The 27,653-nt window shown below is 36.0% G+C and overlaps 1 protein-coding gene across 1 annotated transcript; it reads right to left on the bottom strand.

The window, feature by feature from the left end:
- Positions 1–1,932: 1,932 nt before the first annotated feature.
- On the bottom strand, positions 1,933–27,017 carry LOC102803439 (uncharacterized). Its single transcript, XM_085494432.1, has 14 exons — positions 26,993–27,017; positions 25,576–25,704; positions 22,265–22,325; positions 20,908–21,032; positions 17,328–17,495; positions 15,188–15,319; positions 12,428–12,556; positions 10,282–10,454; positions 8,476–9,150; positions 7,696–8,180; positions 6,000–6,118; positions 5,027–5,089; positions 3,217–3,363; positions 1,933–2,072 (listed from the first exon to the last, which is right to left on the bottom strand). The coding sequence occupies exons 1-14, from the start codon at positions 27,015–27,017 to the stop codon at positions 1,933–1,935; spliced, it is 2,571 nt and encodes an 856-aa protein (XP_085350558.1).
- Positions 27,018–27,653: the final 636 nt, after the last annotated feature.

The following is a 27,653-nucleotide window of genomic DNA, read 5'->3' as shown; positions in this document are numbered from 1 at the left end:
CTGCATTTCTATCTCTGCATCTGCATTTCAACCCATGCACCTGCATTTCTACCCCAGCATGTGTATTTCTATCTCTGCATATGCATTTCAACCCATGCACCTGCATTTCAACCCCAGCATGTGTATTTCTATCTCTGCATTTCAACCCAAGCACCTGCATTTCAACTCATGCACCTGCATTTCAACCCATGCATCTGCATTTCAACCCATGCACCTGCATTTCAACCCATGCACCTGCATTTCAACTCATGCACCTGCATTTCTACCCCAGCATGTGTATTTCTATCTCTGCATCTGCATTTCTACCCATGCATCTGCATTTCAACCCATGTACCTGCATTTCTACCCCAGCATGTGTATTTCTATCTCTGCATCTGCATTTCTACCCATGCACCTGCATTTCAACCCATGCACCTGCATTTCAACCCATGCACCTGCATTTCAACCCATGCACCTGCATTTCAACTCATGCACCTGCATTTCTACCCATGCATCTGCATTTCAACCCATGTACCTGCATTTCTACCCCAGCATGTGTATTTCTATCTCTGCATCTGCATTTCAACCCAAGCACCTGCATTTCTATCTCTGCATCTGCATTTCAACCCATGCACCTGCATTTCAACCCATGCACCTGCATTTCTACCCCAGCATATGTATTTCTATCTCTGCTTCTGCATTTCAACCCAAGCACCTGCATTTCTATCTCTGCATCTGCATTTCAACCCATGCACCTGCATTTCTACCCCTGTATTTCTATCTCTGCGTCTGCATTTCTACCCCTGCATTTCTACCCACGCACCTGCATTTCAACCCATGCACCTGCATTTCAACCCATGCACCTGCATTTCTACCCATGCACCTGCATTTCTACCCATGCACCTGCATTTCAACCCATGCACCTGCATTTCAACCCATGTACCTGCATTTCAACCCATGCACCTGCATTTCAACCCATGCACCTGCATTTCTACCCATGCACCTGCATTTCAACCCATGCACCTGCATTTCAACCCATGCACCTGCATTTCAACCCATGCACCTGCATTTCTACCCATGCACCTGCATTTCTACCCATGCACCTGCATTTCAACCCATGCACCTGCATTTCAACCCCTTATCTGTATTTCTTCGATGAAACTCAAACTCTCTTGCAAATTACTCACTGGATGCTTAAATAAAAAGACAAGAACTAAATTAAGAATGAGAAAAAATTATTTATATTATACCCAGTAAATACTTTGAATAAGTTATTGTAACCACTTTACAGCGAGAAAAATAACACCAAAAATAGAAATAAAATGTCAATCATATGCAGACAAAAATAATGATGAGAAAGTTTCAACTCAAATTATCAAAATTACATTCTATATAATAATGTACACAAACAATACACATTTGGCAGTGAAAAAAATGGAATTCTAACACAAATTCCTTTGTTTACACCAAACACAGCAACAATGTAGTGCATGACAGACAAAGAATTAGATCACTGAAAGCAAATGATCATGCAGGTTGCAATATTTTCACTGGAATTTCAAGTAGAAGCAGGGAAAGGTGTATATGGTTATCACAAGAATACCACAAAGTAGGCATTCCCCTACGTGTCAGACGATTGAGTACCTTCGTGCCTTTGTACATACTTTCTGGTATTCTCAAAATCTCATATTATGCATTCCCTTATGTGTCAGACGATTGATTACCGTACTGCCTTTGTGCATACTTTGCAGTATCCTCGTAATAACCTCATATTATTTACTGTCAATATATTTCATAAATTACACATGCGATAATTTGTTGACTTTTGCAAAATGTTGTCTTCTTGAATGCTATCAAAATTACAAAAATTTCTAGTACAGTAGCAAAAAATTGAACAGTTTACTGTATATATTGCAGGTAAAAACAATAAAATCTGAAAATTTCTGTTTTCAATCAATCGTCTGATATGAAATCATAAACTGACATGTTTTCAAAGTTTTTTCTTATTTTTCTTCTTGGCGTAACTACGATATCAGCAAAGCTGTAGTTCCTGGAGAAGCTGTTTGAGCTTGGTGTGCGTTTTACAGCAGGACCTACAAATATAAAGTTGTTGTTATTTATACTAGTGTGTGGTATTCCAACTACTGTAAAATACTTTATTTTCACTTGTAATTAATTTTCGCTGAAGGAATATACCTGTTTTCCTATATTTTACATTCAACTTGTCAAAATTAAATTCCATACAGAACACTCGAAAAATCTTTTCAGCGAAAATTAATTCCAGCATAAATAAAGTATTTTACAGTATTTTACATTCAACTTGGCAAAAATCATTGAAAATAAATTCCATACAAAATGCACCCAAAAAGTCTTTTCAGCGCAAATTAATTCCAGCTAAAATAAAGTTTTTCACAGTATCTAACTAATTCAGACCACTGGTCTGAAGTAGAAACACCCAATCTGTAAGAGAGACAACTGTCAACAGTTGATAATATGCATTATAAATTGGTGTATGACCTACCATTGTAATATATAACCTCTCTAGATCTTTCATCAGAGGAACTATATGCTGATTAGGGATGTTATAATCTCCATTATATAGTGGGGTACCCCGTTATAAAGTTTTAAAATCAAACACAACTAATAGATGACTTTCCCGGAAGCTAGAAGATACAGCGTTTCACATGCGCGCACATGCCCTTTTGGGGTGTAAACTTGTACGTGTGATATTGTGCTTCTGGGTGTACTAATCAACGTCACAAAAATGAAATTCCGTTCAATCGACTATCAGCAAACTGAAATGTTTGTTTTTTCAGCTATGACAAAGCTATGTCTCGCTAAGGTGTCTCATGGCGAATGAGGGCGCTCTTCAATTACATTAGCTGACTTTTATATGGAGGCTTGTCACTGACATGAGCAACTGTTAAGACGCTAAAAAACTGGCCATTTTTATGTGTATCTTAATGGCAGAATAGTGAAATTATGCGTGTTTTGTTTGTGTTTGCGCTGGACAACAAGTGTATTTCTGCTGAGAACTTAATTACATACATGCAAGTTCAGCAAATAGGAACAATATTTTGATCTTTAAAACCAGTTTTAGAAGAAATTCACCAAAACACTAACACTATTGTTTATTGAAATCTAATTAGAGTTATAAGACCTGAAAAACAATGCTGAATTCAATATGTGAACAAGGCATTGATGATTTCATGTTGAATTTCATGATGACTGACTTACATATGAAGTCCTTATTCTTCATTTCTTTGATCAATTTTTTTTCTTGTTGTCTTATTTTTTGATGTTTATCGCACGTACCACTACTCCTATCCATCCATTTGTTGTATGTACGACTTGTTAACATTCCACCAACATTGCGACTACAACCTACAAATCAATGCAGTAAATGAGCAAGTCATAAATTTACATCTTGTGAAATTTACACAATCATCTGTATTTTGCTCAATCCTCGGGGGCGGACATCCGGGCATTTTCCACTGCGTGGCAACTCTCGCGGTGAAAACAAAAACTCACAGAAAACGGTACTTTGCGATGCATGGTTGTTGAGAGTCCCCTGAACAGTGTAACAAGTTTAGCCCTACGTGTGTAACATATATGAATTTGGTTGTTCAGGATTACTTCAAAGTTGAGTTTGTGTTGTTTTCTCAAATTTTCACCGGCTCCACCGGCGTTCCACAGCAACGCGCACAGAGTCCATAGAAATACGTGGTACAGTGGTGCGCGTCTTAGCAACGTAGAACGTCTGTGACGTAGCTCCGCCCCCGAGGATACATCTGTACATTTTCTAAAAATCAGGGTAGTAAATGTAATTTACATTAGAACATAGTATAGTCCAATAAAAATCAGAACTGAGAATAATATGAGGTTATTATGAGGATACCGAAAAGTATGCACAAAGACAGTACAGTGGGAGTATTGATCGACGTGCAGTTGAGGTTGATGCGACCGTGTACTGTCTGAGTGCATACTTTCAGTATCCTCGTAATAACCTTATTATTATACATCTTTTCCTCCCAAGGCCACATCATGGGAATGCCGAAATACAAAAAGTTTTGAACAGATTGAGCGAACTTCTTTGTATGGGGTCCAGTCAAACTCTGATACTGCCATGTTGTTGTTATTTATTATTAGAGGACGCTTACACGCGTAATCTTTCCATATTTGGAATTCGCATTTCTATATATGGTAGAATGAAAATACCCAGTGCAATACTGCAAAATTATGGATCGCTGTAACTTATGGCGTAACCGTCATTGGTAGCCTAGTGGTTGTCGCATCAAACTCATGACCGGTAGACCCAAATTTAAATCCTACCTTAAGCTGATCATCAAAAGGGGTCGACCCCTACCCTGGGGGAGTGTGCCACAGACTCAATGGGACGGCCTAATCCACAGGCCGAGATTTATTCACGAACGAATGCGACTTTGGGGGAACCTTGGTTAAGGTCCGCAGGTGCTTGTGTTCGACCAAGCCTGGTTGATGCCAGGATAGTGCATTAAAACTTATGGCGTTACTGTGACAGATTTATAATAACATAAAATACTGCTCAATTAGGTTACTTTCCAAGACGTAGAATAATCTTGATAACAATAGTATACATCTATATTATCATATTCGCTTGATTTGAAGTGCAGAAATCTGGAGTTCACTGATAAAATTGCCTTGGCAGTATAATACAAAGAATATTGAAATGCACTCGGCCAACTTATTGGACATCAAGGCAATCACAGTTTTCATTAAGTTCAAGCCCTGAAGGCACATACATAAGGGAATAACTTGTACGTTTCTTTTTATGCCGTTTCAAAATATTATTATTATAATATAAATTACAGAGTTGAGTCGATCTATGGTCAAAATTAGACATAATTCATTATTCTAGCATACAAAAAACACAATATCTGATTTATATGTGTTTTTATCAGAGATGCACTCCCAGTAAAAAAAAATATGGCATATACCAATATATTAAATAATTGTGTGGCGTGATACTACTGTTTTCAAAACACAATCAATATGCAAGTTATCTTACCAGGACAATGTGTTTGGAAATATCTGATACCAATATTATCTTCACTCTCACTTCTATTTATTCCTAAAGAGTACATAATTACATGTCAATATTGTATCAGTTCATTAATGACAAATTAAGCTATGTATCTATCAGTTTGTTAAAGGTGGCCGCAGCCACATCACCATTCATTATAGGTACCATATGAACGGAAAAGATTGACGATTAATTAGTACCTTTTAGTTTAAAATGTATACAGATTATTGGAATACATAAATGTGATTTTAAATAATGTTGAAAGTCTTGCATAAGCCATAATTTGCATTTTTTTCATGGTTATTGTCTCGCATGAGCCATAATTTGCATCATTTTCATGGTTATTGTCTCGGTTGAGCCATAATTTGCATCTTTTTCACGGTTATTGTCTCGGTTGAGCCATAATTTGCATCTTTTACATGGTTATTGTCTCGGTTGAGCCATAATTTGCATCTTTTTCACGGTTATTGTCTCGCATGAGCCATAATTTGCATCTTTTTCACGGTTATTGTCTCGCATGAGCCATAATTTACATCTCACAGAGAAATATAGAATATAAGTACCATACGCAGGGGTTTTTCTAGAAAAAACTGCAAGAGGGAGCACTGCAATTTAGCGATGTCACCAAGTGGGGGAGATAGGGTTCTCCCTACCAGGGTGTGGAGTTTTTGATAATACTAACTTAAAGTTAAAATAGAGCATTTTATGGTTTCCTTGGGGCCAAAATTGCTATCAGACAGGTCACAGTTGAAGACTGTGGCCACATGTGATCCCTGGTCAATCAGAATTTTATGGTTGCCAGAGGATCTGCTCCCAAGGGTAAGGGGGCGCATGACCATGGCATGAGAGTGCTGCACCCCTGTTCCCTTGTTTAAAAAAATCCCTGCATATGAACATTAACTGATTGGTTGGGAACAAGAGTAACTATTTACAATTAGAATAAATTAAGTCAACTTACCATTTCTGACAGGAGTGACCTGCGAGTGTAATCCCTGCCATCGTGCTACAAAAATCTTTCTGTGTTTTTGTCCAACAGACATGCAACCCCTTCTGTCATTATTCACTGGTCTTAATTTTCTGTTCAGTAATTTAAAACAATCTTACAGATGAGTAATGTGAATATGGACTGAATCGAATCAACAAACAAGTTGTTTAATCTGACAAATAGTAGAAGCAAGGCACTTTTTTTCTCAAAATGGAGATTTCTCCAAAGAATTAACCGGGTCTTGATCCCTCACTCACAGTTAATCACCTGATCTACAGACACCTTTTGACAAACAATGAATTTGCAATGTAATTATCTGTGCACATTTAGAACAGTCAAACTGCAAACACTACTCTCTCTTCAAAGGTAATGTAACAATGTTTATATATGTTTTCATATGGGAAAATGAAGTAAAAGTTTCCTTTATCACAGATATTCTCCTGTTATTTTAATCTTAGACTAATATGTTAACACCTAGATTTTCCAAAAACAAAGCACTGTAATAAATACTAATCAGAAGAATGTTTCCTGATTTAAAAATAATCTCCATTTTAGGGACAAGTGCCTTGCTTTAGGTTCACTTTGAAAATCCTCAGTGCTTAGTACCTCCAAATTCAACAAAAAATAGATATAGGATACGTCTACCAACTTCTTTCAAATATAGTTAAAAATTTCTCTCTGAAATGAGTACAGACACACCATTAACTCACAATGTGCATTTACCAAGTTTTTTTTTTAAATGTTTTTGTGCCAGGTGACAGTTCTGGACATTGAATGTCACTGTTGTCTCTCCTGACTTTTTTCTATTTTGTAAGTGCAAACTGCAAGTGCTAGTGCTGACACATAGTGCATTTTGCCACAGAAGTCATTTCCTGTTTGGGACTACATGACAGGGCAGTGTGGCCATCTCCCTATCAAACGGCAATTTTAATGCGCTACCAAGTTTGAATGAAATCACCTGCGGAGCGCCAATAGACCATGGACTTTTAAGTCACCACATAAATTTGTAATATTGTTGCTAATCCCAAATTCACATGTCAAAACAATTATTCACCTTGGTTGCATTATGGAGACAAATCTTGTTTATGCCATTACTTCCAGTCACTACTACTGTAAAATCTGTATTAAAAGCCGCGGCTTCTATTAAAATGGTACAATGCAACAGAGGAGATGCGGCTTCTATTAAAGCATCTACACATATGCGACCTGGTGAATTTTTGGGTCTTAATTGTTCAAAAAGAATGGGTGCGGCTTCTATTGGGGATGCGGCTTCTATTGGGGATGCGGCTTCTATTGGGGATGCGGCTTCTAATACAGATTTTACGGTACTATTTGTTAGTACTTAATTTATTGATTAATAAGCAAATATAACAGGTTATATTATAATAGACAACCAGTATCAATATCTTGTTTTTACTTAATTTTGAACAAAATTGGTCAAAGTCTGTACACCAAAGACCACAGGATATCAGATTTATGAATGAATGGGACTTAAATTAAATGTTTAAACAGGAATCTAGAATTATTGAAATCAAAATCTTTACTTTAACACTATTCTCAAAATTATGTACAAAACACCATGTGACATCAGACTTGTGAAGCAGTGCTAATCCAACACATCAAATTCAAAACTAAGATCGGGAAGCTTTTACATAAGTGTAATAATTACCTGACAGGTGTATCCATATCATCTGAGACACAGAATGGAAATTTTCTTTTCTGATTCACCATATTACTACTACTTGATCTGGCATGCCTTTGTAAGGTACTTGTAGAGAAAGTTGGCGTATGGTAGGAATCAACCATTTTTGGAGTGCCCAGAGAGACATGTGGGTGGACCGTGTAGTCATCTTTGTTCTTTATTCTTGACGTGTTTACAGTGGCAGCTTTATCATGGTATAGTTTGTGAGGATCTTTTTTCTTCAATTCTGGTGTGTACTTAGAGACACGTTTATCGGAGTGGACATTGTCATCTCTGTTCTTTATCCTTGGTGTATTCTGACCATCAGTGTGGACCTTGTATGGATTTTTTTCCTTCATTGTTGGTGTGCCATGTCTGTTTGGTGTAGATCTTTGGAATGAAACTGATACTATACTGGGTGATGCTGCCATTCTGTGACGTTCTCTACTGTAGTCCGGGGTTTTTTTTGGTGTCTGGGTGATCAAGAATTATTTATGTTTCTGGTTATTTTGTTTTCTAAAATTGATGCACAAAGGTTTTATTTTTATTCTGAAACTGTCATGACATAATATAATTTTTCATTTCAGGGTGTGACACGCACATTTTAAGTCATTATAAAAGATGTTTCGGTCCCAATGGCAAATGTTGGCTACTTTTCAACCGAAAGTTGGACCTACATAAATCTATTATCATCAGGCACTGCTGCACTACAACTGATTGTGTAATTTCAACTTTATTAGTGTTGAATAAAATACTATTATAACTAACCTTATTATGGGACTGCATACAGTTTTCAGTACAGATTTTCTGGTTATGGCATATTTTTGATTTCTCATTATGATTGTGCTGTATACTACAATTCAGACCCTCGTTGCCATAACAACCTTCAGGTACACTCCCTGTTGTATAATCGACACACAGTTTTCTTGCAATGTGTGTATTCCTTCTCAGAGGTATAGTAGGTTTTCTGAACACTTCAACTGGTGGCTGTGAATTCTGGTATTTTTTTGCATGATGTTGAATATCAGATTTTCCAGGTGTCCGTGGCGTTGACGCTCTCCTGTGATGGACAATACTATCATCTTTTATTGGTGTATACTCATGTCTATGGAAGGAAGTCTTACTACCAGTGTTCTGAATAGTGGCAACCTCATCACTTTGTGTAAGAGTGTCTTCTGTACGAAGCGATGTCTGCATATGAACACCCTGGCTTATACCGATAGAGGATGTTTCCTGTTTACTCTCAGACAGTAGAGTTCCATTATTATTTTCAACATCTTTATTTTGTATAGAAGTTTCATCTTTTCTATACATGTCATTGTTTCCAGTACTAGTCACAACATTCACTACGTTTGAGTCAAAAGTAGACTGATTGGTAGTCTCATTGTTTTTATTCTTCACTTCTTTTCTGTTTTCTATTTCTTTATTTCTCCTATCAGTGTTCTAATGGATGTGTAAAAAAACATTTTCAAACGATATAGCAAATTGAAAATATTCAATAAAATAGAAATAAATAAATAAAAATAAGTTATTTCATTATTTGTAAAAGCTTCACTTTTACAGCCTAGATTTGAATGTAAACTTTTCACAGCGGTGTCAATAAAATCTACTGTAAAAGGGTTAATTATTCACTGGGTTTTAATTTTGCTTATTTCGCTGACTGAAAGATGTGCTAAATTAAAACCCAGTGAATATGTAAATTTGAGCATAGAACACATTATCTAAATGATAAAACCATGAATTTAAAACTGAATATGCCTGTAATGCTAAATCAGTGAAATTTGAACCCAGTGAAAATTAGTCATTTTACAGTATTCTATTTCATTCTAGACCTATTCTAATCCAGATCTATTCTATCCTAAATCTATTCAAGATCTATTCTAATCTATATTTATTCTATTCTGGATCTATTTTATCAGCACCATGTCTGAGCAACGATTCTTAAAAATGACTTGGGTGAAAGACCATTTTTATATACTTATATTCTATTCTACTTTAGATAAATTCTATTCTATTCTACATCAATTCTATGACCTTTATATATGAGCAATGATTCTCAAAATGACTTGGGTGAAAGACCACTTTTCTATATATATTCTATTCTCCTTGAGACCTATTCTATTCTATTCCACATCTATTTTATGACCTCTATATCTGAGCAGAGATTCTCAAAATGAACTCAAAGACACTGTGCACCTCAGTAAAAACATGATTTTTTATTTAATGAATCAATGATGGAATTTGATTAGGGATTATTTGGTCGCAAAATACTTTATTTTAGCAGGAATTTATTTTCACTGATTTTTGTTGAATGCAAAATATAGGCAAAAAGGTATATTTGCTGGATTTTAAATTTCACTGAATCACTCCTTCAGTGAAAATTAATTCCAAGCGAATATAAAATATTTTACAGTAAATCAAAAAAGATAAATTCTCATTATCTACAAGTAGCTATTGATCAAAATTTCTGAAGAAAAAAAAAACGAAGGGGGGGGGGGGGGTATGCAGGGTTTTTTTCTTGGTAGCTGACAAATATAAGAAAGTTAAGAAATATAATTGTCTATTATAGCTAACCTGTTCACCACTAGACACTAGGCTGTTTTCTTTAGCTTCTAACCTGTCCAGAATAGTGACAAGCTTGTCAACGTATTTATCAACATTTGCCAGTGGATTTTCCATTTCTCTCACAGCTCTTCTGTCATCATATTTCTCTGCGATATTCAAAGGAGTCTGTATGGAATTCTCATCTGGAAAAGATATGCAATATTTTATGAACTGTTTGCAGTGAAGATTGCTCTGGGTTTATAGATAATGAAGTTGAACTAAATAATAGGCCTTTTCATCGCATGGCAATCATCATGGTGAAAACAAAGGCCGAAAACTCTCAGAAAACAGTGCTTTGAGATGGTTGTTGAGACCCCTGAACAGTATAACAAGATTATCCCTGCATGTGTAACATATATAAATTTAGTTGTTCGAGATTATTTCAAAGTTGAGTTTGTACTGCTTTCTCGAATTTAGCTATTTTCACCGGCTCTTCGACTAGCGTTCCACAGAAGCACGCACAAAGCCCATAGAAATACATGTACAGTAGTGTGCGTCTTAGCAACGTGGAACGTCTGTGATGTAGCTCCGCCCACAAGGATAGATAACCAGGCTGCAGTTTGGTTTACGAAGCATTTCTTTAAGCGCCCTCTAGTGCCAAAGATGTACTTCTGATTAGATACTACAAATGTAGTTTGATTGCTGTTCTGACACTCTTTAAAAATATAGCAGACATTGCAGTTATAACTTACTTGATTTTTAAAAAACGACCTATTCTAAGTTACCATAGACATATCTTTGTTATTTAGTAAGCGTTTGAGCATCAGCTTTTGTCACAAAATAAAATATGCATAATTTTTTCTACATTTTTTCAAAAATGTTGATTGAGACCTGATACAAATAGCAAATTACGTCCATTTTATTCAAAATTAACAAGTCATTGTCAATGACACGTCCCCGTTCCGTTCATATTTGAGTGACATATACATTCAAAGCAGATCATGACCGAAATCTCAGACCACTTTCAGTGGTCTGATCCGAAATGCATCTGCATATGTGTGTGAAGTGTGGTCTTGATCGGTTAAGGCATACCTGTGATATGGATGCTGAACTGTATTCAGTTAAAACCCGATTTGGAAAACAAAACAACGTGATTCAAGGTACCATAATGTACAATGTATGCATGAGGTGTGAACTAAATTCACCCATGGTGAATATGTGCAATTTTGACGAATTTTTGACCTTAAAAGGACTGGCCCAAATGCACAGGCATATGTATGATATAATGTATGATGTGTATGTGTATGTGTATGTGAAGTTTGAACTTGATCTGTCCAGGCATGTCCGAGATATGGATCGAAAACTAATTCTTTAAAACAAAATGGCCGCCAGTCGGCCATTTTGAACTTGATCCGAAGAAAAATTGGTGTGCATCAAGCTTATATTATGTTTAATATATGCACTAAATCTGAACAAAATCCATCCATGCATGACTGAGATCCCGTTCCGGAATTGTGAGAATATGTGATTTTGATGCATTTTCGGCCTTAAAATGGCCATCATTCAGCTATTGTTAAGCGGATCATGAAACAAATGCACATATCTATTTGTGGCATGATGTACCATGTGTGTGTGAAGTTTGAACTTGATCAATCCAGACATGTCTCGGATACGGATCCAGAACTGAATTCTTTAAAACAAAATGGCCGCCAGTCGGCCATTTTGAACTTGATCCCAAAAAAAAATGACGTGCATCAAGGTCCTATTATGTTAAATGTATGTACCAAATTTGAACAAAATCCGTCCATGCATAACTGAGATCTGGGTCCGGAATGGTGAAAATGTGCGATTTCAATGCATTTTTGGCCTTAAAATGGCCGCTATTCGGCTATCGTTAATCGGATCATGAAAAAAATGCATGTGCATATGTCCCATATAATGTGTGATGTATGAGTGAAGTTTGAACTTAATCGGTCTATGCATGTTCGAGATACAGGTGATCATGGACGCACGGACGCACACAGGGCAAACCATAAGTCCCCGAAATCGGACTACGTCCGAACAGGGACTAACAAAAGGAGGTATAAAAAAAATCAAAATCTTTGCATAAAAAATGATGATGATCCACCTGGGGTTAAATTAGTTATTTGTTACTACCATGTTAGAATGTACTCACCGTTAATTTGTACACATGTCTGTAGTAGATAAGTAGATGCTTTCATAAACTCATCATTCTGTATTTCTGTCATATATTTCACAACTAAACTGAGACCACCAGATTCCACAAACTCAAGCTGATTCTCAACTAGAAAAACAATTAGAGAGTGAAAGATAAAATGTAGAGGATTTCTCACAAGTGAACCTATAATATCGTATTTATTACTGAAAAAGTGTAAAATTGAAATTACATATAATATCGTATTTATTACTGAAAAAGTGTAAAATTTCCAAAACTTATCATATACCCAGTATTGCTCGGCCTCGTAATGCTACAAGAAGTGCGCCCTCACATCACGGTAATAATTTCCTGTATCATGTCTGACCCAGCACGTCTAGTTTTCATCAATCAAAACGAAAAATATCATTCTAAATCACGTTGTGTGTTTAAGACCACAGCGTATTAAAATTGTAATTACAACTACCGTACTTCCCCGAGTATAAGCCCAGGGGCCTGAACATGTAAAATTAGGGGGTGGGCTCATACTCGAGGACCACCTTAGAAAAGATAATTTTTTGGTGGGTTTAAAATTATAAGTATCTTCCCAACCTCGATAATTATCCAAATTAAATTTTTCGCTCACAGCGCCAGTCTCTGAGGAATATTACGTCTTTTTGAGAAAAAAATACGAAACGAGTCGTCATTGATTTCAACGACACTTTTTACAATGAAGAAACAAATGTGTTCATAAAAATACACACATTTTTATACAATACGGTTTACATACCGTCTGAATTTATGGTGCAAAAATGGGTAGGGTCTGTGGGAAAACAGTCGAAGGCAAGATCTTTATCATTATCTTCGTTGTGGAATGTTTTCGATTGTATGCAAACTCTTGATACAAACAATTTCCGCCATGGTGTTGTACATCATGATTTGACCTGAACAACTTCCTTTGACCTAACAGGTCACGTCTTTCGTTAACCAATCAAAATGCTGCGTCGTACAGACGAAGTTTCCCGATTATTGACGGAGTAATTTTTCCAACGCAATGTGGAAGTGAGTTACTAAAAGCTGTTGATTCGCAATTTCACGGTCGCCAACAAGTCACATCGAAGAATAGTTTGCTCGTTCACATCCCAGTCAGGATAGACTCAATGGACACGATTATTCGGAAAAGTAAAATGATGTTCAATGACCAGGTTTCACGACTTGACGATCACATTTTTGCTGTTTGGAAAACTACTACTCAAAAGAAATATGGATTATTTAAGTATTGCAACATTCGAGTGAATAACAGAATAGAAAAGGTGAAAACTATGTCCCGTACGCCCGCCATGCACTTAATTAATGCAAGTTTTCTCGTAAAAGCTGGAACCAAACTACCGTACCAATCATGATTTTTATGCAATGAAATACACTTTTTACATGCATATTTTAATAAATGTCGTCGACCCCCGGTAAAAACACCCTGGGCCTATACTCGGGAATGCCCTCAACTTGTTAAATGTCTAAAAACAGAGGGGTGGGCTTATACTCGGGGAGGGGCTTATACTCGGGGAAGTACGGTAAAAGGCACATGATAAAACTTTTACGGACTGGACACAGCATTTGTGTCGAAAGCTTGGGCGCTTCCGCTGCACGACCTCAGGACGTGAAAGCTATATCCAGTCCACAAAGATTAATATAAACACAGTGTACACAAGTTCGAACCCCCGACCATGGCAAATTCTTCACCACTGTAAGCAGATGCACACATCGCATTGCACTATAATTATCCGAGAAAAAGACTCAATAACTTGTATGATAAGGAACATAAAGTGGTGAAATTGATATGTGCAAGTGAAATCTTATACATCACAGACAACCACATAGTTACATAAGGCCAAAAAAAAAAATTGTTTTGTTGCCCTCGGCAACTGGCCGAAAAATATGAAATATCGGGTTGCGTCTTTTTTCCCCATATACCTCTATTTACGATACCCTTAGTTTTCACGAGTTTAAAAAAAAAAAATCCGACCAACCGACCCAATTTTTTTCAATTTTCCAACTTGAGGGCAACATAAGTTGTTGTTTTTTTTTTGGCCTAAAGGCAAGTATACCTAGTAAGTATGACCAAAAAAAGAAAATGGGGACAACTAAAGGAAACTTAGCACAGAAAGATGGAGAGGGAGCTCAAAAACAAAGGAATGACCCAGAGCAGTCACAGACAGAGCAAAATTGGAGATCTCTTGCCAGCAGGCACGAAGAGGAGTGAATGAATGAATTGCCCCCAGGGTCATGTTCATGTTCATGTCCACAAGCAGTGTCTACAAGACCTGGCTGGAACTAATTATAATAACATGTATATTACAAATTTTCACTGAAGGAGTGATTCAGTGAAAATAATACCCAGTGATTATCATTTTTTTCTATATTTTACATTCAACTTGCCAAAAATCACTGAGAATAAATTCAATACCAAATACCCAAAAAGTCTTTTAGCAAAAATAAATTCCAGCTAAAATCAAGTATTTTACAGTATTTTTGCCTCTAAAATAACTTTTTCACCACCATTTCATCACAAATTCATAAAATAGTTTTGTTTATAGACTGCACTTCTCTTCATTAGATTGGGAAAAAATTGCCAAATTTTGTTTGAGTAAAAACTGAAATTTGACTCAAATTCTGTCTATTGGTCCTAAAATTATGGTTCACTTCCTGAAATATTGAAGAAAACGTGCAAAGAAATATGGGTGAGAAAGTGTGGTGGTGAAAAGCCGTAATATTATAACTTACCACAGGAGTCTGTACAGTGTGCTATTGTAAGCACCAGCTGTAGTTTACTATTGATAGATAAGACATCATTGGAAAGTAAACTAAGTAATAATTCCACGGCACCATAGTTGGATATACATTGCTTACTCGTGTCTACGAAAAAATACACAAAACTTATTATGTGCCACTTCTACATCATTGCCTATAGCCCTAACTTTTCAGTTGTGTTGGTATGTAAAATGCCAAGTAATGGCCATGCTCACACGATTCTCATGTACGTGGGTTGGACTGGATATCAGCCAATTCAAACAGCTTTCCAGTTTACACAGAGTTCAGAATAAGCAGGATGTCAATTTTAATACACATGGCTCAGTCTACACAGGGTTCATTTAAGACAGGTTTCTAGTTTACACAGGGTTCAGAATAAGCAGGATGTCAATTTTAATACACATGGCTCAGTCTACACAAGGTTCATTTAAGACAGGTTTCCAGTTTACACAGGGTTCAGAATAAGCAGGATGTCAATTTTAATACACATGGCTCAGTCTACACAGGGTTCATTTAAGACAGGTTTCCAGTTTACACAGGGTTCAGAATAAGCAGGATGTCAATTTTAATACACATGGCTCAGTCTACACAGGGTTCATTTAAGACAGGTTTCCAGTTTACACAGAGTTCAGAATAAGCAGGATGTCAATTTTAATACACATGGCTCAGTCTACACAGGGTTCATTTAAGACAGGTTTCCAGTTTACACAGAGTTCAGAATAAGCAGGATGTCAATTTTAATACACATGGCTCAGTCTACACAGGGTTCATTTAAGACAGGTTTCCAGTTTACACAGAGTTCAGAATAAGCAGGATGTCAATTTTAATACACATGGCTCAGTCTACACAGGGTTCATTTAAGACAGGTTTCTAGTTTACACAGCGTTCAGAATAAGCAGGATGTCAATTTTAATACACATGGCTCAGTCTACACAGGGTTCATTTAAGACAGGTTTCTAGTTTACACAGGGTTCAGAATAAGCAGGATGTCAATTTTAATACACATGGCTCAGTCTACACAAGGTTCTTTTAAGACAGGTTTCCAGTTTACACAGGGTAAACAGATTGTCAAATTTAATACACAAGGTACAGTTCACATATGGTTCAGCTTAGACAGGTTTTCAGTTTATACAGGTTTCCAGCTTTCACAGGATTCAGAGTAAACAGATTGTCAATTTTAATACACAAGGTACAGTTCACATAGGGTTCAGCTTAGACAGGTTTTCAGTTTATACAGGTTTCCAGCTTCCACAGGATTCAGAGTAAACAGATTGTCAATTTTAATACACAAGGTACAGTTCACATAGGGTTCAGCTTAGACAGGTTTTCAGTTTATACAGGTTTCCAGCTTCCACAGGATTCAGAGTAAACAGATTGTCAATTTTAATACACAAGGTACAGTTCACATAGGGTTCAGCTTAGACAGGTTTTCAGTTTATACAGGTTTCCAGCTTCCACAGGATTCAGAGTAAACAGATTGTCAAATTTAATACACAAGGTACAGTTCACACAGGGTTCAGCTTAGACAGGTTTCTAGCTACCACAGGATTCAGAGTAAACAGACTGTCAATTTTAATACACAGAGTACATTTCACACAGGTTACAAGGAGTTCAGTTTAGACAGGTTTTCAGTTGAGATATAATTCCAGTTTGTGTTCATCATGAACAGGATTCCAGTTTACTCAGAGGTCAGTTTACTCAGAGGTCAGTTTACACAGGGGTCAGTTTACACAGAGGCCAGTTTACACAAGGGTCAGTTTACACAGTGGTAAGTTTACACAGGTTTCAGATTACACAGGGTTCAGATTACACAGGGTTCAGATTACACAGGGTTCAGTTTACACAGGGTTCAGTTTACACAGGGGTCAGTTTACAGAGTTCAGTTCACACAAGGGTCAGTTCACACAAGGGTCAGTTTACAGAGGTCAGTTTACACAGGATTCAGTTTGCACAGGGGTCAGTTTACAGAGTTCAGTTTACACAGGGTTCAGTTTACACAGGGTTCAGTTTACACAGCGGTCAGTTTACACAGGGGTCAGTTTATACAGAGTTCAGTTTACACAAGGGGTCAGTTTACACAGGGGTCAGTTTACACAGATGTTACAATACTTACTGTTATCTGTAACACAGGAGTTCAAAGTACTTGCTATATGGATGCCCAACTCTAATTCATTCAATCGATCCGTAGATGATTTCTCATTTAATCCATTTATCAACTTGTCTAAAGTTAATACCACAGTTTTCAATCCACCAAGTAAGCGGAATCTCTCCTGAATGGACACTGAATATAGACAAAATATTTCAGTATGAATGCGTTGCACTTGCTGAATATAAAATTACCTGGTATATAAGCATGAAAGCAATAAGACATGCAGTTTTGGAGATGATTTAAGTAGAGTTGACGATGGAGAACATACCAGTTTTGGAGATGATTTAAGTAGAGTTGACAATGGAGAACATACCAGTTTTGGAGATGATTTCAGTAGAGTTGACGATGGAGAACATACCAGTTTTGGAGATGATTTCAGTAGAGTTGACGATGGAGAACATACCAGTTTTGGGTCATGTTAGCTATTGTTCAACTCGTAATTATGCTAATTGTAAACCAGGCATACTTGTATTCATATGCAGAATGTAATCTGGCATTGTATATAGCTACAGATAATAGTACACAATTTGTAAAATGCCATTGTATTAGCTATATAACTGTACATACATGTATTTTGTAAATCAGACCTTACACCTTGGCTAATACATTAACAAATATAAAACATTGTGCAGCTTTAGCCAAGGTGCAACATCTGCAGTTGATGAAGAGTTCTTCCTCAGCAAGGGAAAAAGTCGCTCAAAAATAGGGCAGAGCCACTAACAACTGAGCTAATACAGCTTCCTATGAGTTCTCATAATATGGACACCTTAAATGGTCATTTTGATTGTCATGTGGTTGCACTAAACAAATGACAATGAGTATATACAACATAAATGATTTTCATAAGGATGTAAATCAACATATGTTTAGTGCTGGCGCTGTGCAACTGCATGATTGCCAAGTGTAATTTACTCTAAACAATGGGGTTAATATCTTGTGGTTCTAATACAAGTTCTGTTTTGTCAACTACAACAACAGTGAGTACTAAAGTTGATAAAATATTTCACTGATTGAAAGAAATATATGGTGACAACTATTTATTCATTCTCTGCTGTGTTGTTGATGCAACAGAAAAATCATACAGTGATATAGTGATCTTGAAAAATATCTTACTATAGTTAAGAAATTTGTGGTAAAATGAAATATACAATTTATAAACAACAAAATAAATGTAATTAGGAAGGAAATCAGGGTCCATAAAATTTCAATGTGTACTGCCTTCAGAAATTACCTACAGCCACGTATGAATTTGTGGTATGGTAAAATGAAATATACAATTTATAAACAACAAAATAAGTGTAATTAGGAAGGAATTCAGGGTCCATAAAATTTCAATGTGTACTGCCTTCAGAAATTACCTACAGCCATATTTCTTGAAGACTTATTTCCCCAGCATTCAACAATCTGACCCAACTTGATATGTCAGATACTAATTTTGACTCAAGATCCCTACATAATCAACAAGAGTTGGCAGAGCCATCTTGATGCTGGGAAAATAAGAGTATTTAAAGGTGTGTTTTAGAGCAATGGATTTGGCGAACAGACAGAAAAGCAATTTCAAAGACTTTGAGTTTGTTTTAATGAAAACTTGAAGTATACATGAGGGTACGTATTATTATTTATTTATTTATTTTGGAAACTCAATTTTTAATCGAAGGAATTAAACTAAATTAAATAATCATATGTTAGAAATGACTACTGTTCAACTCCGGACCTTTAATTGTACTTAGCGTATGTTATTATGACAATCAACCAATTCGAGAAAAACAGTCGACAATGACTAAATGCATGGTCATAGCCAAATCGCTGTTTAATTGAAATAAAAAAAAATCAAAGAAAACAGAGAACTCTAAGACCGGAAGAGAACACGAGCGATGAAGTCGAACAACAGGCATTATGGCAGCCATGTTTGTTTCACCTCGATCAATACAGTAATACCCATGATGCACTATTCCCATAAGAGTGGGTATATGGAAGTTCATAGCCAAGCGTACTGCGGTCAAGAACGGGGTAAGTTATTACGTGACGAGACCATCCCGATTTGCCGTCAATTTCCGGGTTCGGGTGCGTTTCGTACAAGAAGATGGAGTTTCTTCACATCACAAACTATTGGAATCATGCACACGTGTGAGTACTTCGGTGACACATTTTATAGCTAAGCCCAAAATAGTCTATCATTTATTGTGCAACTGTGACCACACGACATCATTCTGTTAACATCCACACATTTTCATAAAGTCTCCATGCACTTTTTGACCTTTCATACTACAATTTACTCCAGAAAAACAATTTTCTTGGTACATTCCTACATTCTTGCATACTAATGAGGGATTCAGACACATTCCAAGCTGAACAATTTTCTTGGACTAATAACAAAGCTTGTCAATCCTTTTCCAGCACTAATGTTAAAAGGCATCTAAAAATATAAACAACAATTTGTTTACAAACCATTATTAGCAACAGTGAGTCCAATGAGTGAGATGATAGGTCTGATAACAGATGAATTCGTGGTTTTATTCAAACAATCCAATAACAAAGGAAATGAAGACATACACAGCCTTTGGTTTTCATCTGCAGGCCAAGGAAAAAATAATTAATAATAATATATTACTGTACATCTGTATCCGTAATGCCATAAGTTACAACGTGCCGTAATTTTGCAGTATTACACTGGGTATTTGCATCCTACCATATTAGGAAATGCGAATTCCAAATATGGAACGATTAGGCACGTAAGTAGGATTTCAACATTCTCATGATGTATCCTTGAAAGGAAAAGATGTATAATATAATAAATAAGGTTATTACAAGGATACCACAAAGTATGCATGTTGGTCGATACTCAGGCTATACTGTCTTCATCCATACTTTTCGGTATCCTCGTACTAACCTCATATTCTCATATATTGTTCTATAACTCATAAACAGTCCTGGGATTTCTATATAGAGCATGTAACATCAAAGATGAATTACTGAACAAATTTTACTATGCCAAGTATTAAAGAAGAAACCACAAAGGCTAATTTCAAACTCCAAGCTCACACAATGAATTCCGAACGTGCATTCCCATTTAGAATTTCTTTAGCATCAACTGTGAAATCTGTATTATTAGCAGCGGCTTCTATTAAAATGGTACAATGCAACAGAGGGTATGCGGCTTCTATTAGAGCATGTACACATATGAGAAATGGTGAATTTTTGCTTCTCAATTGTTCAAAAAGAATGGTTGCGACTTCTATTAGAGATGCGGCTTCTAATACAGATTTTACGGTACCATTGAAAAGTATGAACATGGCTCCCCTTTCCTATTACGAAGTAGTCTGATTATAGCTTAACAAGCATCTTACAGTGAGGACATACAAAAGAATTGGTAGTACACGCGGACTTGACTAGCGACATCTGCATGCCCTCAGAATGTACACGCAGATTGACACACACACAACAGTGTTGTGGCTTTTGCATGCCCGCACAACTCTCCCTCAGATACGCTTTAGAGGAGTCTAAATAAATGGAGATGTTTCAAATCACGATAAAAAGGACTTACCATTAGATGGATTGTTAACCAGCACACAGAGGGCACCAAGTATAGATGACCAGATTGCAAACTGCTGCATATCACCAACAATCTTACCAAACATACCTCGATTCTCAAGATGCTCGCTTGTTGACCTACAGTGGGAATCATATGAGGTTATTATGAGAATCCTCGGGGGCGGAGCTACGTCACTGACGTTCTACGTTGCTAAGACGCGCACCACTGTACCACGTATTTCTATGGGCTTTGTGCGCGTTGCTGTGGAACGCCAGTGGAGCCGGTGAAAACTCGAGAAAACAACACAAACTCAACTTTGAAGTAATCCTGAACAACCAAATTCATATATGTTACACACGTAGGGCTAATCTTGTTACACTGTTCAGGGGACTCTCATCAACCATCGCAAAGTACCGTTTTCTGCGAGTTTTTGGTCTTTGTTTTCACCGCGAGGGTTGCCAGGCGGTAGAAAATGCCCGGATGTCCGCCCCCGAGGATACTGCAAAGTATGCACATAGGCAGATTAACCTTTTCACCACAAGATTCACAACCAAATTTTTTTTGCAACTTTTCTTATATTCAATATTTCTAGAAAAATGAATCCTAATTTTGGAGCCAACAGACAAAATTTGAGCCAATTTTTAATTTTTACTCAAAAAATTTGGCTATTTTTGTCCCAATCTTCTGAAGGAAAGTGCAGACTATTAAAGTGACTATTTTGTGAAGTTGTGATGAAAAGAGGGAACTTATGTTGCTCGAATATAACAAAATGCCAAGAAAAAGTTTTCATGTCCATGTAATCGTTTGCATTGATTGATGTGATTTTAGTATAGTGTGCTAAATTTTTGCTGCGAAAGTTGAAAGAAAAATCGTAATGTACTGTAAAATACTTTATTTTAGCTGGAATTAATTTTCACTGAAAAGACTTTTTGGGTGTTTTGTATAGAATTTATTTTCACTGATTTTTGATGAGTTGAAGGTAAAATATAGGAAAAAAAGATATATTTTATTTTCACTGAATCATTCCTGAAAATTAATTCCAAGCGAAAATAAAGTAATTTACAATATTAAAGGTAATTTCAATGTAAACACACATTTTCCAAACATGGAAGAAATTCTAATGCGCTGGCAACAAATGCTTCCAATATGGTGAAAAATAGGTTATCATCCAAACTCTGAGGGGAGGAACAAAGCAAATTATGTTTTCCTTCAATTTAATTTTGAGCCACATTTTGACATTTTTTTTTCATGATGTTGTTACTGCATTTTTCACTTTCAAAAATGTGATTTTTTCATAAATACATGTATATATTTTTTTCAAATTCAACAATTTCCCTCCCCCAGACTTTCAAATGATCCAACCCTTTACCTGAATAACTGTAGCAGAACATGAAGGCAGTTGGATTTCCTAGCAAGATTCTGACACTCACCTGAAAATAAGCAAAATATAATTATTCATCAATAATTTCTATAATCACATGCATTTCACAACAGTGATATGCATTTTTTCCATGCTGTATTACCATAGTTGTACACTGAATACTGAATTTTTCACTGTATATGTACTACCAGAAAGTTATCTGGAGTTTCTGGGTTTATATACATAACAGTAGCTATTGTTCAATAGGCAATTTTCCTAATTTATCTAAAAGCAAATGACAAAGCATATACAACATAAACAAAATTTATAGTGATATAAATTAAACTATGTTCAGTGCTGCACACGTTGCTATGCATATGCATGATTGTTAAATCGTTTAATTTTTTCAGTTTTTAAATTTTGTGGTATAAGTCAGCAAGACTTACTTGAAATGTGTGTTTACGGACATAAATCCACAGTCTTGTAAATTTCATATGGGTGGCCCTCCCAAGTGCAATTTACTCAACTCAAACCAAATCATTGCATTTTTCTCAAAGATGGAATGATTTGATTTTGAACTTGAATTTTTTTTTAATGTTGAAACACCATCTCATATTATTAGTAAATACTACAAAAAAAATTTGAAATTATTGATAATAATGATACAATCAATAACAATCTTTTTCAAAATTATGAATTTATGAAAAGGCAGTTAATAGCCAGCTTGTAAGTCATGCCAGTCTGTACCATACACAATCTGGACAAGCTAGTAACATGCATCTTTTATATGAGTAGGCATATGCAGGGATGAGAATGAGAATTTAAATTTTCAGCTGAAAGTAAAGTAGCCGGAGTCCAAGCTGACATCATTAACGACTTCTGAGTCTACGTCCAAGTCATAGGTTCTGCTGAGCAACAGGGCAGCTCACTCAGAGCAAACCCAGCCAATCGTGTTAATGGTTACATATTACTTCGAACACTTGAAAACCACTTCGGATTTTACGATTGCACTGAAAAGAGTCGCGAACATGCAGCATTTGAGACACCGCGAGTTTTCCCCCTTCGACCATACACTGGTACAGACTTCTTGCAGCCGACAACAATGACCCGACAGCGTGTTTACTTCCAGTGAATAAACAAGATTTGTATTCGAACCCTGGGGCTTAGAAATCCGCGGATTCACGGAAAATTCCCATCCCTGCATATGTTGTCTTTTATAACTGACAATAAACTATGTTATCATTTCAATCACTTACTATTATTAGAGACCATGCAAGACAGAAAGTAGACAACAATTTTCTTTAATTTCAAAGTTCCATTCATATTTATCAACTCATCATGTAAATACTGGAACAAACTCATATTTGTCAATTGCTTCTGACAAAATACTGCAAAAAAAAAAGTATTTAGAATTAACCTTTCGAGTTCTAAATAAAGCGGGGGAGTAGTCACCTGCGCATGCTTCAGATGTCCATAGCATGTCATTGTTTACAAACAAGTGTCAACCCATGAGCCTTTGCGTTTTTAGCGTGTGTTGTTATCGTTGCTTGGGACTCAATTCCCGCACGTGCACAGGTGATATCCCTCCTGCTTTAAGACAACTTCAGGCACCATCCACAAAATAAATTAATTTATAGTCAGCCCTTTCCCACATGAAATGTTGTGAAAATTTCAAAATTATCTTTGATCAAAAACTAGAAACAATGTGACATTATGTCTGTTTTGTCCAAATAATGAATTCCGTGAAAAAGACAGAAAAAAAGGGCAATTGAAGGCATCAAAACTAACAACCTAGAATTCAGGTAAATATGGTACTGCATCTAAACATATGTTGACTAGTTTTTAAATTGCTTTCATACAGTATTGTATTATACTTGCGGTGATTTATTCATCAACTTCAACTGGTCACTTCATTCCTTCACAAATAAATTCATTTTCAAACTCCCTTCACCATAAATTCACAAAATAGTTCCGTTTATAGTCTGCACTTTCCTTCAGAAGACTGGGACAAAAATAGCCAAATTTTTTTGAGTAAAAACTGAAAATTGACTCAACTTTCATCTGTTGGCTCCAAAATTAGGGTTCATTTCCAGAAATATTAAGAGATACAATTTGGGAGAGAAAGTCTGATGGTGAAAAGGTTAAGACATGTTTGAAATAACATTTCCGTATTTGGTACATCATCATTTCATAAATCATACAATCAATGAAGAAAATTTTTTGAATATTAGTAATTTGAGACAGGCAATTTCTACATTTACCTATCCTAGCTGAAATCTGCCCATCTGGGAAAGGTAGACAGGCCTTAATTTCGGCCCCTGTTAAGGTATTAAATTGTTAAAATATCTTGAACAGGCTTCAAAAAAAATCGAGCTGCACATTATTGACCAGAAAGCAACAATTCAAAGCACTTACAGTATTTGCTATATGAGCTATGAATCCCCAAAAAGCACATGTGAGCAGTGTTCAAACTGAAGGCAGACAACTGGGTCTGAGGCCTAGAAGTTTACAACATACGTGCTCCTTAGGTCTTTTGATGAATTTAATAAATACAAATTTCTCTGTGGGTCATCATCTTTCCATTTTATTTTGTATTCATATATGAAGCAGAAATAGAGTCAATTTATTTAAGTCAATGCAAACCTCAGACACAAAGTTCAATTTGTTAGACGATGAGGCAAAGTTAGCGAAAGTAAAACCAACAAATAATTAAGTATTTTACAGTACAGTTGTATGTAACATTTCCTTTTTTTAAATCAATATTTCATTTGTTTTTTCAGAATAGCATTCGACAATGTTCTATTTAAAATGAATAACATCATCAAAGTTACTATGTTATTACAATATTTTTCAACTTGCAGGCCCTCTTGGCCATCAATATTTCATTTGTTTTCTCAGAATAGTATTCGACAATCAAAGTTACTACGTTAATACTATATTTTTCAACTTGCAGGCCCTCTTGGCCATCAATATTTCATTTGTTTTCTCAGAATAGTATTCGACAATCAAAGTTACTACGTTAATACTATATTTTTCAACTTGCAGGCCCTCTTGGCCATCAATATTTCATTTATTTTCTCAGAATAGTATTCGACAATCAAAGTTACTACGTTAATACTATATTTTTCAACTTGCAGGCCCTCTTGGCCATCAATATTTCATTTGTTTTCTCAGAATAGTATTCGACAATCAAAGTTACTACGTTAATACTATATTTTTCAACTTGCAGGCCCTCTAGGCCATCAATATTTTTCAACTTGCAGGCCCTCTAGGCCATCAATATTTTGATCTCAGTGAGCAAATGAAAAGGTTATACTTACTATTTCTGTCTACGACACATGATAGTGTATATAAGGCTGCTTCTTTGACATCAGTGTGTTTAGTTGATGTGAGCAAAGATTGAATAAATAGTATGCCACCACAGTCCAATAAGCATTCTTTACCTTCATCTACAAGTAAACAAATCATCTCATGTTAACCTTTTTTAAGACTTTCTCGCCCGAATTCGTGAATAGTCAATCACATTTTTCAGAGAAACATTCAACATGTTTTGAACAGTATTTTTCAGGGGGAAAAAAATGACTCTGAGTACATGAAACGAATGTCTATATTCTTCACTTTTTACTTTTAGAGGTCACGGTGAAACCCACAGTGGTTGACTATCTGTGGTATCTTTTTAGGCAGAATTCAATAAAATTCACTATCAAATTTTTTGCTTAGTTTTCATAAATTTTTAGAAAAAATACTCCCGTAAATTAACAGTTTTAAGTCCATTCTACAGGCAGATGACCACCACCTAGACAGGCAGACAACCATCTTCCAGGACATGCAGACCACAAGCAAACTTCTTTGCTATATTCCCTTCAGTTTTTTACACTCATTTAAAGGAAAATGTACTCAGATGAAAGAGCCTTACAAATGTAGAAAAATGCAATTTATAGTTTTTATTTACTTCAATTTTTCACAACAGTGAATACGATGTCACATTTTACCCACAAGCCTTTGCTGGAGAATCAAGATGGTGGACTACATAATACTTACGAAAAGATGAATATCTATAAAATGAAAATGATATACAAAAAGTGTAAATTGCATTCTCATACATCTGTTTGCCTGCACTTCACCTTTAAACTTAAGTCAAAAGTTCTAGCATAAATTGTAAATTTAATTTCAGACTTTCTCGCCCAAATTCGTGAATAGTCAGTCAAATCTTTCATAGAGAAACATTCAACATGTTTTGAACAGTATTTTTCAAGAAAAAAAATGAGTACACCCTTTACTTTTTACTTTTAGAGGTCATGGTGAAACCCACAGTGGTTGACTATCTGCGGTATTTCTTTAGGCAGAATTCAATAAAATTCACTATCAAATTTTTTGCTTAGTTTTCATAAATTTTTAGAAAAAATGCTTCCATAATTAACAGTTTTGAGTCCATTCTACAGGCAGATGACCACCACCTAGACAGGCAGACAACCATTTTCCAGGACATGCAGACCACAAGCAAACTTCTTTGCTATATTCCCTTCAGTTTTTTACACTTATTTAAAGGAAAATGTACTCAGATGAAAGAGCCTTACAAATGTAGACAAATGCAATTTACAGTTTGTTTGTTTTTTCAGTGGATATAATGTCACACTTTACCCACAATTCATTGCTGGATAATCATAATAATGGACTACAATGTACATAATACTATTGAAAAGTTGAATATCTACAGAATAAATTGCATTCTCTCACATATGTAGAGCTCATCTGAGAGCATGTTGTTTACCCATTGAATTGAAACAATGCAGTGATGAAGTTTTAATGTTTATTTTCATTACCACAACAAGATTTATGTTCAAGGTTTAACTTTGTTAAGTAATGCTTTCGAATACATACATTAAAAGTTGATTAGCAGGGTTTTTTCGAAACCAGAGAACAGAGGCGCAGCGCCCTGATACTCTCCGCTGGCACCCTCTTACCGAATTGCCAAATTTCATGTCATAATATATTTTTTGAGCCGCGCACTTCCCTGCTGCCATACAACATGAAATCTTTCTCAAATATATTTTTCTCTGTGAAAACTTCCCAGCAAAACCAGCTGACAATGTGTCTGGATACCAAATACACTACAAGTACTCCAAAAATATTTCAATGGCGATAGATACATCGTTAAAACGATGCAGAAACCTTCGGATACCTTCCACACCTAGTACCCTCGCCCCCCACTTGGCCGCTTCATGAAATCTTTCTCAAATATATTTTTCTCTGTGAAAACTTCCCAGCAACACCAGCTGACAATGTGTCTGGATACCAAATACACTACAATTACTCCAAAAATATTTCAATGGCGATAGATACATCGTTAAAACGATGCAGAAACCTTCGGATACCTTCCACACCTAGTACCCCCGCC

The sequence above is a fragment of the Saccoglossus kowalevskii genome, chromosome 20, assembly GCF_978046115.1.
Source record: "Saccoglossus kowalevskii chromosome 20, keSacKowa6.1, whole genome shotgun sequence".
NCBI lineage: Eukaryota > Metazoa > Hemichordata > Enteropneusta > Harrimaniidae > Saccoglossus > Saccoglossus kowalevskii.
Note: the sequence above shows the minus strand (reverse complement) of the source record. Positions and strands in the feature narration are given on the sequence as shown.

Bases quoted from the DNA above. Each gene is read 5' to 3' on its own strand.
- LOC102803439 (XM_085494432.1), bottom strand. From the start codon at position 27,017: ATGCTCTCAGATGAGCTCTACATAT. The intron at 6,119-7,695 runs GTAATTATTACA...ATTACTGAACAG, and splicing joins GATATGGATACACCTGTCAG to AAAATTAAGACCAGTGAATA. The intron at 3,364-5,026 runs GTAAGATAACTT...ATTGATTTGTAG, and splicing joins TTTCCAAACACATTGTCCTG to GTTGTAGTCGCAATGTTGGT.